Below are 14773 nucleotides of genomic sequence, written 5' to 3'. Positions count from 1 at the left end.
TCCGGCTCTCACAGACCTGCCTAGAACTACATGGCAGGACCTGGTCAATGACCTGAAGAGAGCTGGGACCACAGTCTCAAAGAAAACCATTAGTAACACACTACGCCGCCATGGATTAAAATCCTGCAGCGCATGCAAGGTCCCCCTGCTCAAGCCAGCGCATGTCCAGGCCCGTCTGAAGTTTGCCAATGACCATCTAGATGATCCAGAGGAGGAATGGGAGAAGGTCATGTGGTCTGATGAGACAAAAATAGAGCATTTTGGTCTAAACTCCACTTGCCGTGTTTGGAGGAAGAAGAAGGATGAGTACGACCTCAAGAACACCATCCCAACCGTGAAGCATGGAGGTGGAAACATCATTCTTTGGGGATGCTTTTCTGCAAAGGGGACAGGACGACTGCACCGTATTGAGGGGAGGATGGATGGGGCCATGTATCGCGAGATCTTGGCCAACAACCTCCTTCCCTCAGTAACAGCATTGAAGATGGGTCGTGGCTGGGTCTTCCAGCATGACAACGACCCGAAACACATCCAGGGCGTCTAAGGAGTGGCTCCATAAGAAGCAGCTCAAGGTGCTGGCGTGGCCTAGCCAGTGGAGATCATGCACATAGTTGTTCTACAACTCACTCAACATAGCACTGAATCATGTGTGCCTCTGCATTTTTTGTAGGAATACATCAAGAACATTTCTCTCTGTACTTGCTATGAAAATGACATCATGAAATGAACAAAAGCATTGCACTATCCGTTGTTCAATTATGTAGACAACCATGGGAGGGAGAAAGAAAGGAAAAATACATCATGATGATTTTAAGATGTCAAAAAGTGTGCTACCAGATATGTTAGCTTAGCCTTGTCTTTCTATTTATTTGTGTATACTAAGAATGTGGATACAGACAGCAACCTTCTACAGTACCTGTAACTGGGGATGAAAGGTATAATTTTGCATGAGAAAAATCAGTCATTGTAATTAAATGCTAAATTTACTTTGGCTACATTGACTCTTCTGACTCTTCGGTCGGTTAACTACCCCAGTAAAGAACCGCAACTGCTGAAGATCTACAAGCTGACCACCAGAACAGTTTCAGACTGCAAGGAAGTCTAATACTTATGAAAACATTTCTTGGAGTCCAGTTGAAGCTGTGTGATGACCTAAGAGACATACAAAGATAAATATTTGTTTGTTTTGTGTGTGTGTATTGTGTAGGAGTGTGTGAGTGAATAGACTGTAGATTAAGCGTGTGTAGATGAGCTACATTTGTGTTTGAGTGTACAAAGGCAGAGGCTTCAATCCCCACCCACTCTCCTGAATGTTCCAGTAGATATTTATAAAGTGTGTAGAAAAAAATCATACCGTCTCATCTGTGATATATTAAATAGGGTATTTTGCCTTGAGCTTGTACTGACCTCTTGTCTTTGACAATGTAGCTGCTGATGGCAACAGCGAAATTAATCTTGAATTTCATTTTGAATTCATCACTCAATGTCTCCAAACTCTTATTGAATGGCACATCAATAGCAAGACTGTGATCCCAAACTTACTGATGTACTGTAGCAAATAATTTGTTTTTCAGGGCTCAAATTGGGGAAAGCTCTTCACTAACCCAACTGAACATCCCTTGATCATTGTTGTAGACTTCAGCAAAAAATAAAAACTAATTCAGATGCAGATAATCACCAGATATCATGTATAGAAATATAAATGTATACCTTATAGGTGCGACTGTTGAATGTCTCGATCTATGTTTAATTATTCAATCATTTTAGTATTTATGGCTACATTGCTCGCGTCTAGCATATAAACTACTGCATTGCTCAGCACGTCTTAAAAATAGCTTGAGTCATGTCTTTCTTCCAGAGGGCCGCAGCACACGCTCACAAATGCACACGCACATCAGTGCAGCATCACATTCCGCGCCTCACTGCAGTAAAAACCGTGCCATCCACCTACAGCACACACCCATTGCCTGTCCGCTCTTCATTTTTTGCCCCGTCAACGCGCTAGGACTAGGAGTAGCTGTATGCGCGTTTTCGTCATAATAAAGCAGAAAAGAAATAAGGGAACGACTTTCTTGCTTGAACCAGAGGAGGTAAGAAAGACAGAATACACACTTTATACGGCTTGCTTTGTGAGAGTCTACCTGGGACATGACGTAACGTTAGAACACCAACCCTTCCTATCCCAATTTTGCCGGTGTTGTGGTACAATTACAATTTCCAACCCGCATTTATAACATTGAAGACCACAGTGCATTGCTGATATTGCTCGCTTTTTAGCGTTTATGTGCAATATTTGTGAGAAAGATCAACATGCAGTGATCCATTCATCCTATGGGTTAAAGTTATGTCATGGCGCAGTAGCTTGGATAGTTGCCCAAATCGACTGCAGTCCCGATGTTGTGCTTTTTGGACAACGGTTAGTCCCATCAATTTGTCCCCCTTTGAAAGGGAGTTTAGTGAGAATGCAAGCATGATAATGATTTACTCTTCTCCTTTTGTTAATGATTTTATATGTAGCCGTATTGAGAGACAGAATATTCGAGATCCCAATGACCTGTAATTGTTTCTTCTACTGAGGTCATTAGCCTTTCTTAAGAAAATACATAAATATTTGTTTAAAACAATAGATGTCATGTTTCCAACCAATGTCATTGAATCCACATATTTCCCTGCAAAAATATGTTTTGGTGTTTCATTTTAGTTGTCATTATTATTGCTCGGTTTCTCAATAAATGCACAATTCTTTCACTCTTCATCTCCAATCCTCCAGTAATTTGTTCTGTACTTTCCTTTGTAGCCTTGTTCATATTTTATTCTCTATTTATTACTACACTGAACAAAATTATAAATGCAACACTTTTGTTTTTGCCCCCATTCATCATGAGCTGAACTCAAATATCTAAGACTTTTTCTATGTACTGAAAAGGCCTATTTCTTTCAAATATTGTTCACAAATCTGTCTAAATCTGTGTTAGTGAACACTTCTTTGCCAAGATAATCCAGCATATCAAGATGCTGATTAGACAGCATGATTATTGCACAGATGTTCCTTAGGCTGGCCACAATAAAAGGCCACTCTAAAATGTGCAGTTTTACTGTATCGGGGGGGGGTCCGAAAACCAGTCAGTATCTGGTGTGACCACCATTTGCCTCACGCAGTGCAACACATCTCCTTCACATAGAGTGGATCAGGTTGTTGATTGTGGCCTGTGGAATGTTGGTCCACTTCTCTTCAATGGCTATCCCATTTTGCTTATATTTCTAGCTTTTCTGCATTTAGTCATTCTAAAAAGGTGTCACCTTTGGAAACATGGGCCTTGAAAGCCAGGACCCCCTGCCTACTCCCGCCAAACTCACCTCTGGACAGGTGGGGTCCTTACAGAAGTTGGAGCCTAAAACCTTGGGGGTGAGTGTCATCATGACAGGGGCATTCAATCATCAACCCAGATAGTGGTGAAACACTAATTAGGGTGAGTGTTAGTTTAGTTATTAACATGTTTCTGCAGCATTATTCCCTAGGTTTGCTGCTGGTAGAATATGCTCTTTAATTGTCACAAGCTGTTTCCAAACCACTAATCTAATTCTTGTTGTAAATTACAGTTTTGTGGTGTATCGTCCTTTATTCACTTTTTTTCTTTACATAAAAATGAATATGGCAAATATTAAGTTAAGTTTTGCATTCTCTCTCGACTTGTTGTTCCTGGCTACATACTAAATATAAATTATTGCATATTTATTACTAATATTTACTAATGTTAAATGGTAATATGTTATATAGCACGCAATTTTCCAAAAAAATGTTCTCTGCGAATGTTTGTAATGTTGTTAAAATGTCATTGGACAACTTAATACTGTGGATAAAGGATATATTGAAGAGTGTTTTTTTTTATAAAAATCAATACCAGCTGCAATTTCATATTATAGAATAAAGCATAATATATTTGCCTTTTAAAATGATATGGTAATTTAAATTAATTCTATATTCCCATGCCTGAATCACACCTATAATTGTGTTATGTTCAGTACGTACCAAATAAATTGGTAATTTTCTCCCCATGTAGGTATTCCTGACTGTCAAACAGCAAACATTGATTTGCATTATCAATATCATAATATTTTCCCATGGTGTCTCCTGCTAAGCATGACTTTGCTGTTACTAAGCAGTTATATGCTGTCTCTGAGCTATCGACCCTGATAATTACATTTACATGGTGCTGATGAAAGTTCGTTATGTTTGGTCTCAGGCCGTCCAGATCATCATCGGGTGTCTTGTCCTCTGTCTGAGTGCCTCTGTGCTGCAGCTTCATGAGATCCACTTTACGGGTGATGTCGCTCTCCTTTTGATTGTCGTTTTACAGGTGAGTAAGCGAGTGGTGACCCCCAACAACTGATCTCCAATCAGATTTCCCTACACTCAGTACTAGTACTTAACCAGTTGGCAGATAAAAATATGTACATAAGTAGGGGCAATTTCTAGTCCAGGTGACCCGGCGGAAATCACAGACCAAATATCAACTGTTAGAAATGCACCCTCTGCAATGCCGCTTTTGCCTCGTGTTTTCAATCCTATTCCTGCGCCTCATTTGTTTATGAAGTAATAGGAATAATTGGGATTCATCAAACTGTCATACAACAAGAGGAGACCGGGAATTGTTTTAACACTTTTTAAAATGTCCCAAGTCAACATCAGGTCATGAGCCCGTATATATCAGTTTGGCTAAATCTGTCCAAATCCTGACCATCAATGGTCGAGTCCTGCATTCCCATGGCTGAAGTCTAAGTTCTTTTTCTCGAACCCTGGTCCTTGAGTCCTGATGCTATAGCGCTCAAATCGGCATCACTGGGTCTACATTGAACAAACTACACATGTTGAATTGGTGGAATGACCCAGGTGTGTAATTAGAGCTGTGAATCATGATGTCTTATTCTGCTATGGGTTTACTCATACAGCTCATCCTCTCTGGTTCGGTCCTCGTCCATGTGGGCAGGAAGCCTTCTCTCTTTTGGGTGAGTATGGCACATTCAGCTGGTTAAATGTTTAGCAGAATTTTGGAACTGTATGTACTGAACAAAACTTCATACCAGATCTGCGGACACCATACTTTGAGGCGTGGTCTGCTCCCATTGTGGTAGAGTTTGACCACTGATCTGTTTGTGTGAATGTGGATTATGACAATTCATAGAATTTAACTTTGAATGTGTGTGGTTTTCTGTCAATCACCGTGTGTTTGTGTCTCTGTCTTAAGGTGAAATGTACGCTGGTGTTGCACTTGATTAGTGCTGCCTTGTCCACGGGTGCTCTGGGCCTGATGTCCAAACACCTACCTTACCGTCAGGACTCCTACCACTGTGAACACTGCCGAAGACTGGAGCTGCATGCTGTGGTAAACTAATGGCCGGAATTAATGATATATAAAAACACTACATTCATTTTCTAATGTAAGATCCTACAGTCCTCATGAGAAGCACATACTTTGAAATAAATAAGTACAGTATAATATAGGTAGGTGTTTGATCTAGTCATCATAGTTTAGACTTTAGGTCATCTTGATTTGAATAGTTGTCATACAGTCTTTCCTTTGATAGATTCGCTGGTAAAAACACACAATGCAATGAGAGTCCCAATGTAAAAATTCCCCAACTCATTTGCTGAATTTCACGTATCATTAAATTAGTAATTGTTTTCCCGGTACTAAATGTGTTTTATTCAAATCATTTGTTTAGAAATATTGTTCTTAATTTTTTTTTTTTATGCAACTGCACACAGTTGTGGAATTTGCTCTATGCATTTTCTGAAACAATGTTTGCTAAGGACTGAAGTAAAGGTTGGGAGTCTGGGAACTCAATCCGGGCAATGCGTTCTCCTAAGTGCATATGTACCAGGGATACGTTCTTGGTTGAGCAAGCAGTAAGATAAAAATCAGAGGAACTTGATGTGACGAGCTTGAAGGAAACACATTTCTATCCTTGACAACAATCAAACTAAAAACATCATGCTGCCACTGCATTATTTAAATATTATTATTATTATTTAAATATTGCATTTAATTCACATTGCAAGCCTGATTGACAAATTGAACAAAATGAAGGCAGTTAAATGACAGATTTGTGTAAAGTACAGAGATTAAAATAAGTATGAAACAGCACATTTTCGGTCAAAAGTTAGAGGAAATTGAAAACATTGTATTTTTAGTCAGACAGTAATAGGCATTTTAAAGACATTCCTTGATTTTGCAAGAGGTGTTGGGTGTTCCTGTGTGACCCAGTCTCAACACAGATTGTGATATTGCAAGGGAGTATTTGAATATTGCTGTACATCAATTGCACCCTACCACATTTTCTGAGCTTGAGGAATTAAAACCAATTTTTTTTACATGTTTCACTAAACTGTGCAAAGTTATTAGAATTCTATTGAAAAATATTCACAACAATAATGGCTATCAAAGGTGCTTCCACCAAGTGTTGAAGGGGAAGCTGCCCGTTTCTCATCTGGCCTTGTTTCCACTCTGTGCTGGTAGCTGATCTTCCCCCAAACTGCTACGTTCCACTGGTTGTCATGTAGCCATTGACTTTGGTGCATCATGAAAAGGCATCTCAACATAAAATTCCACTGACTTATTTTTGTTGTTTTTTTGTTGTTGTAAACAGCATCAATCAAACATGGATTCACGACATAGAGATAAAAACAGACTTTTTGTCAGGCACTCCAATTTCCACCAAGAAATACTGGCCGACATCATACACCAAGGGTCCATATTTCAACATGTCTCCTTGTATGATTCATTATATACTCTATCCTAAAATTATGAATAAATAAAAAACATTTACATTCCACAATAACATATAATAATGCTTCAGAACCACATGGCTTAAATTGCATACAGTCTTCTCCAAAATGATTGTCACACTGGATAAAGTTGAGCCAAAAACTGTTTATGAAATAAACAGCGCAGGTAATGGGATATATTTTATGAAAGAAATATGTGTAATATATATATATATATATATATATATATATATATACAGTCATGGCCAAAAGTGTTGGCACCCCTGAAATTATTCCAGAAAATCAAGTATTTCTCACAGAAAAGTATTGCATTAACACATGTTTTGCTATACACATGTTTATTCCCCTTGTGTGTATTGGAAAAAATATATAAAATAAGGAAAAAAAGCAAATTGGACATAATTGCACCCAAAACTTAAAAAATGGGCTGGACAAAATTCTTAACTTAATATTTGGTTGCACACCCTTTGGAAAAAATAACTGTAAACAATCGCTTCCTATAACCATCAATAAGCTTCTTACACCTCTCACTCGGAATTTTGGACCACTCTTCCTTTGCAAACTGCTCCAGGTCTCTCATATTGGAAGGGCGCCTTTTCCCAACAGCAATTTTAAGATCTCTCCACAGGTGTTCAATGGGATTTAGATCTGGACTCATTGCTGGCCACTTCAGAACTCTCCAGTGTTTGTTGCCATCCATTTCTGTGTGCTTTTTGAAGTATGTTTGGGGTCATTGTCCTGCTGGAAGACCCATGATCTTGGACTCAAACCCAGCTTTTTGACTCTGGGCCCTACATTGCGAACCAAAATCCTTTGGTAATCCTCAGATTTCATGATGCCTTGCACACAGTCAAGGCACCCAGTGCCAGAGGCAGCAAAACAACCCCAAAACATCTTTGAACACCATATTTGACTGTAGGTACTGTGTTCCTTTCTTTGTAGGCCTCATTCTGTTTTCGGTGAACAGTAGAATGATGTGCTTTACCAAAAAGCTCTATCTTGGTCTCATCTGTCCACAAGACGTTTTCCCAGAAGGATTTTGGCTTACTCAAGTACATTTTGGCAGACTGTAGTCTTGCTTTTTTATGTCTCTGTGTCAGCTGTGGGGTCCTCCTGGGTCTCATGCCATAGCGTTTCAATTCATTCAAATGTCGACGGGTAGTTTGTGCTGACACTGATGCACCCTGAGCCTGCAGGACAGCTTGAATTTCTTTGGAACTTGTTTGTGGTTGCTTATCCACCATCCGGACTATCCTGCATTGCAACCTTTCCCAAATTTTTCTCTTCCGTCCATGTCCAGGGAGATTAGCTACAGTGCCATGGGTTGCAAACTTCTTGATAATACTTGGACATGTACACTGGACACTGTGGACAAAGGAACATCTAGATCTCTGGAGATGGACTTGTAACCTTGAGATTGACTAAGTCAACTTCTCTCCTTTTTATCTGCTTTCAGGTGTGATTTTTATATTGCCCACACCTGTTACTTGCCCCAGGTGAGTTTAAAGGAGCATCACATGCTTGAAACAATCTTATTGAAAGGGTGCCAAGAATTTTGTCCAGCCCATTTTGGGGGTTTTGTGTGCAATTATGTCCAATTAGTTTTTTTTGTTTGTTCCGATTTTCTGGAATAATTTCAGGGGTGCTAACACTTTTGGCCATGACTGTATATTTATGTCATATATTTAAAATCCATTTCTCATCTATCACTGTGGGGAAAGGCAAATGGCACACAAGTTAAGAGAGTCATTGTTATTGACCTATTAACATGTGGCAGGCAAGGGGAACAACATTTTTGGACTTGGATTGAAGCTGGCTGATCATGATTCATTATGGTTAATAATAGATAAATGACTCACTTCTATAATCCCTTTTAAAAACACGGTTTAAAATGTAAAGAGCCATCCATAAGCAAACACTGAAGAATCACAAGGATCTGGATAGGTTCAGTAAGGATGAATGGTCTAAGATCTCACCCAATGTGTTCTTCAATCAATTGTAGGAAAAGATATGGCTACAATTTTGAGATGACTTCATATTCATAATACACATGAATAACAGTAAAAGAAAGAAAACTATTATAAAGCATAGCAATGTTAAGAGTATTAGGCTTTTGTATTACCCCAAATTATCACCCCAAATGATCTTAACAAAAATTCAGCAAAGGAGTTGGGGATTTTGATTATCATGACATGGCTTCAAATTGTTTTAAAAACATTGTGCTAAACAAAGAAATGGCTGCAATGTGACTATTTACCCTAAATTATTTATGGCTATAAACAACGTCTGTGACCCACTTTATTCTGTGTGTCTGCACAGGGGCCAAAAGAGGTTGGATCAAAAGGTTTTCTACTATGCCGTCACTTCTGACCAAACCTAGTCCCATAGAATAATAAATCTGAATGGCATCCGAACTTGAATGTGTATTATAATTTAGTTCTTATCATTTTTTAAAGATATTGCTGTGAGGCATTTTTATGCATTATTTTGATAGAGACAGTGGTGAAAGTTAGAGGAATAATATTTACTGAAAGAGCAGCAGGACAGGTTTGAGCTCATGCTACAGCAGTATATGTGCCCCAGAGACAATGACTTAGACCTCTGGACTACCCATTCACTCATAGGATTAATTTATGTTATTATACATGTTCATACATACATACAATGTGTAGTTACAATAATTGTATTTGTTTAAGCACAGCACATCATAGGGACGTGTAGTTTTGGAGGAAAAATGTAATCACGCTTCAAAATGGAAATGTCTTTCTTTGTGTTTACTGTTTACTGCAGCAACATTGTTTCAGGAAATGCACTGGGCTGATCGAACAAAAATGTAAAGTAAGTAGTTGACCACTATTGTAGATGGTCACTTCTAACACCTGCGCTGTACACAGCACAAGCATGGAATAGCAATATTTCTGTCTTGTTTTCCTATAGTAAACCCAGCAAAACATTCTCACGGAAGGTTCTGGCATTGTGCTCAATCATATGTTTAGATAGTTGTAACAAACTTACTCTTATATTATGAATTATATGGTTAGTCCACACCTAGGTGTGCCTGCTGTTATCTTACTAAATTAATGTATATATAAGATTGGACATTTTTGAGTGGTTTTTGGACAAAGCATTTTTCAGGTAACGTGATATTGTTTATTTTTTATTTTTATGCTGTATTCAAATTACAGACACTACTTCAATATACAGCATTTTGTTCTGGACCGCATTACCACTGTCCATCCCTCATGTCTTTCATGTGTCTCTCTCCCACCTGGATTGGATTGTGTATATAGCTCCTGATTGATGGCATCATAGGTACCCTGGTTATCTTTCTTATTCTGGAGCTGGTGATCTGCATCACAGCCATGCTGTTTGGGCTTAGTGTGCTAGCCTCAAATGGTGGAACGCAGGTGAGCCCATTTACAGTGAATGTATACACCTGTGTTGGATTGTAATTAATAAATATATTTAAATATAAGAAAGGCAGTGATTGGAAGAAGGGTAAAAATAATAAATTTAGAGTAGACATTTTTATCGTTAAGTGGTCAAGTTTCTAATTATGCTGCAGATTATATATTAAACCCCCCAGACACATCAAAGATAGTTGTAAATGAAGCATTCCACAACATACAATTGGGACAGTAATGCATTTTTTCTACTTTTGACTAAACTTTCTGGAAGTTTAGATTTGAAATCAAAGAAAATGTTGCGAATGACAGTCAGGGAAGCCATGAAGGCAAGAAAATGTGAAGCATTGCCAAAACTTTAGGCTTACCTAAAACAACAGTTTTACACATCAAAGAAAAACAGCCTTGGAGAGGTCAGCAAATGCAAATGGCCAGGTAGGCCAAGGTAGACCTCTACAGTAGATGACCAAAGAATGCTCAACATAATAGAAACAAAAAGTCACATGGGTCACAATCACTTTCCCGGAGGTAGGTGTGGTGTGACTTCACCAGCAGAACCGCATGGGTTATACTTGAGAAAATGAATTGCCAAGAAAATGGTTGCTGTGTAAAGAAAGGAAAAAGAGGAACATATACCAGACTGATGGCAAGAAGAAAGTGTGGAGATTGACAATGGAACTGCCCAGCATCCGTATGTTCCAAGGGGGGGTGCCATATATTTTGTGGCCGTTCCCTCTTTTAATGGCTTTGGGTGTGTCATGGCGAAAACAATGCCAGAAACTGGCAACTTATCAGACAAAATAAGATCCAAGACCATGCTAGCTGGTGGGCTTACCAGCATAAGACAAGAAAATACCAAGATCCAGCAGTAGAACAGGTAGGAAAAATAAATAGCTTTGGAGGGCAAATTTCAAGCTCCGACCCACACAGGGCACAGGAGGAAAGTGACAGAATAACATACAAAAGACTAACATAGAGTTGGCTTACCCTACTGGGACCTGGGAAGAAGCAATCCAGAAAACGTCAGCAGTGTAGCAGTCAACTTGCGCAATACCATTAAGTGAACTTTTCAACTTTTTTTCAAGAAGAAATAAGAGACAGTGTGTGGTCTTCCCAGTTTTTTAGGAACCACAGCGACACTGTCCCACGCTGTCATGTCACCGACATGGCTTTGTTGTTATTACCGATTGACCTGCGTGGAGCGTGAGGGATCTCATCCATACTTTCCACCGTACTGACGTCTGAACGCTATGAAGTAAAAATGGACATTATGGACATTCTTACACAGGTTTCGAGATATTTAATTTCACGATTTGTGAGGTATGTTTTAGGCATGAATTGTGCCTGTGTATAAAAGAGTCTCCCTTCATGTATAAAATGTTGTATGGTAAACCACCCTGTACTGCATACACTCAAAATGACTTGTGAACACTTTGTCCTGCCTTCTAATTCCTCCTCCTAGTCATCCGGAGGAACTCAGCGTCCAGCCTATCCTCAGACTCGCCCCCCTGCGGACCCCCCTGCTGTTCAGGGTACAGCATCTCAGGTGAGGCCCTGGAAAAAGTCTGGAATAACTTCTTCATTCAGCGCTGTTGCCCGCCATTTACCATGTGATGTCCGATTAACTCCGTCCTGAAATCATTCACATTTGCATGTCCGATGTTATGTCCATATTATGCTTCCGTCTCTCATTTTCTTTCCCCCCTCCTTCGCTCTTCCTCCTTTACTTGAGTAGGTGGCGGTTGTTGTCACTGAGCCAGATTCGGACCAAGTCGAGGAGATCCCCACTCCCCCTACTGAACCCCAGGTGGAGCCCATCGAGGTGGCAGAGCCCTAAACAAGACCTCCACTCCAGCCACTGAGAGGTGGTGGGTGGGGGGGAATATCTGGTGTAAAGTTTATGGGATGTTGGGGGTGGATTATGGGTCACAGGTCTGAATTCCAAATTGAGCCCTGGCCCGTACTTCCCTTGGCACTTCTGTCGACCTCAGATGATTAGATAGGTGGTTAACATTCTACACTGCCAATGGAGAGGCATAGTTACCGTTTAGACTTATTACAACCAATATCGGTCTTCAGGTATGCCAAGAGGCCAAGGGTTATTTGTGAATTCAGCTCTTGATAGAGAAATGTGTCGTGACCAGCAGGTTAAAGACCCATAAATTACAAAACTGTTTTGCCCTAAACAGAGGCACTCAAACCCGTATTGCCTCAGTAATTATTAAGCTATAGAAATGTAAATAAAATGTCAATTCGAAACAAATGTTAGGTTTTGGTTGGGTGGCCAAGAGACATAAATGGTTGGATGAAGATTATAGTGGAAGGCATAACTATGTTTTGTTTAAGCCCAACACTAACACCTGTTTCTAAATATGTGTTTTCAGTGTCTCAGTTTCTAACACATTCACTGCATGGATTGAAGTGTGCTTTTGAGGGACTAACTGACATTCCAGTAGAGAAGCTCCCAAAAAGACAATTGTTGAACAGAAGCCAACATACTGTATTGCCATTTTAGGAAAGTATTTCATACTCACAGGGCCGGTTCTAAAGTAGGCATAAGCAAAATCAGCGGTTGCTTAGGGCCCCGGACCGCAAATTACATTTTGCTAAGGGCCCCCAAAAAGCTAAAACTGGCCCTACATATTCATCATAAGAAACTTGCCACATTGTTTGGCTTTTAAAAGAAAATCTCCTTTATTATGAATATTTTATTTTAACTATGTTCACGTATATTTTGTATTTTTAATTATGCCCCAGTATATCAAACAAAAAAAATAATTCTCAAAACAGTAAGAAAGTTTTGGATTGCCCTAATATGATACACTTCATTTTACATGTAGCCAAAAGCTAATTGACATTGCTGTTCTACTATTTTGAGCCATTCTACCCCTCATTGACCACTGAACTAACTTTTGCTCTTTCTCCTTTTGCGGCATTACTGCACTTAACACAACCATCTACCTTTTAAATTGTAAAACAAATAAATAGAAATAGTCTCTGCCCTCGGTAGAGGGCAGCATTAGTAAATGTATTAATGTTATTAAGGTCTGGTTTGCTGTACATGGACAATGTGATTGAACGTGCTGTTGATATGGTTTATTCTGTAAACATTCTGTATACTTGCAGTAAAGTATTTCAGAGTATGTCTTTGTAATTCATTTCACATCATTAATGCATTTGAAAATCTTTATTCATGCTTAAATTTTACATTTCTATTTACACAGTATAAGTTGGAAAGGAAGGTTTTTAGTGAGAAACAGAAGGGTTCAAATTAAGAGACCACTCCAAATGTAATTATTCTGTTCCTCACTCAAAACTCAAAAAGGTGCAGTGGTCTCTTAATTTTTTCCAGAGCTGTATATCTACATGTATTTCAGGACTTTATGTATCCTTGGAAATGATCAGAACTCATGTAAACATAACAGTTTTGAAAATATAGTCTGTCCCAAAATTTGATCTCTTGGCACAACTTCCTCCAGAAAATGGGTACATTGAGCCCCCATGGGGTCAAATATTCCACATTAAATTCTGTACTGAAAGAAATAGTATAACAATCACTTTTTAAAAATGATTTGTTTTTTATTTTAATAAAAACCTTTCAACACTATCACAATCACCTTTTAAATTTGTTTACACACTTAAGCATCTTTTAACACAGGTTAAATACTTAAAGGGGCGCTGTGTAGAACCTTGCCTCTACCTTTACAAGATTGGATTTAAAAAACAACACAACTTGTTCCCTCCTCTTCCCTTATTCAACGAAACCAGAAGGGTACTAGCTTCTACACGGTCGTTTAGGGGGGGGGGAATATTACTCTGAGTTTGTAAAGCAAGTATGAGGAGACTACAAGTCAAGGCCACTGATAGAACGACCGACGACAACGTTTAAATGAGATCAGATCAAATAAAAATGATTTTCTGTGTGGTCCTGGTCAAGACAATAGTCGATGGCCATTGTGTAGCCTAAATCTTTACTGAACACTCTTTACACACGGGTATATAAACTGCTGGGTCCTCCATACTGTGACACCAACTGTGTAAGATTTTGTTACCACATCCCTCCTTGGGAAGAATCCCTCATCATTCCCCTTGAAAGTGAACCATGGCTTACCAAATCCACACCTCATTTCAGAAACCTAGCCTCAAAATGATTACTGTCTACCTTCTCCAGTAATCCAGTGAAGTGGTAAATTCTAGATTAACTCCTGAAGTTCACAACTACAAAGTTGCCTACTTCAAGGCTAGTGTTTTTTTCATCACTTCAGTTTTTGCAACTGGCGTGATGTGTTGTGTCATTTAGCAGAATTACGATGTCACTCTTATCTGAGTTGCTGTCAAGGATTGATTCTTTTTTACTTGCTTTGACTTTAACTTTCTGTTTCTTCTGAAGTTCTATAGCTGCCCTCTTTCTCTTTTGGACTTGTCTCCAGCATTAGCTTTTCAGGTGTGTCAGTCAATATTTGCATCTTAACCCTTTTTGCGTTATCCTACACAATGAAATTCTTGTGACATGGCGCCCAACAACTATACACTAAGAGTTAAAAAGAATATATAAGCAAAAGATATAGCCAGACAAAAAAAT

General features: G+C 39.1%; 1 protein-coding gene across 3 annotated transcripts; it reads left to right on the top strand.

The window, feature by feature from the left end:
• The first annotated feature begins 1874 nt into the window (after nucleotides 1-1874).
• LOC105012717 lies at nucleotides 1875-13334 on the top strand. 3 transcript variants are annotated; one of them, XM_020050312.3, is made up of 9 exons: nucleotides 1875-2090; nucleotides 3281-3406; nucleotides 4245-4358; nucleotides 4951-5007; nucleotides 5247-5384; nucleotides 9578-9625; nucleotides 10078-10194; nucleotides 11654-11737; nucleotides 11927-13334. In XM_020050312.3, the coding sequence occupies exons 2-9, from the start codon at nucleotides 3311-3313 to the stop codon at nucleotides 12026-12028; spliced, it is 756 nt and encodes a 251-aa protein (XP_019905871.1). In that variant the 5' UTR covers nucleotides 1875-2090; nucleotides 3281-3310; the 3' UTR covers nucleotides 12029-13334. The 3 variants fall into 3 exon arrangements, with proteins under 3 accessions (XP_019905871.1, XP_010872042.1, XP_010872043.1); XM_010873740.5 differs by having other exon boundaries at nucleotides 1878-2090; nucleotides 3266-3406; XM_010873741.4 differs by lacking the exon at nucleotides 9578-9625 and having other exon boundaries at nucleotides 1879-2090; nucleotides 3266-3406.
• Nucleotides 13335-14773: the final 1439 nt, after the last annotated feature.

This window comes from Esox lucius, chromosome 10 (assembly GCF_011004845.1).
Source record: "Esox lucius isolate fEsoLuc1 chromosome 10, fEsoLuc1.pri, whole genome shotgun sequence".
Lineage (NCBI taxonomy): Eukaryota > Metazoa > Chordata > Actinopteri > Esociformes > Esocidae > Esox > Esox lucius.
The sequence above is the reverse complement of the archived record's forward strand: the minus strand, read 5'-3'. Positions and strand labels throughout refer to the sequence as shown.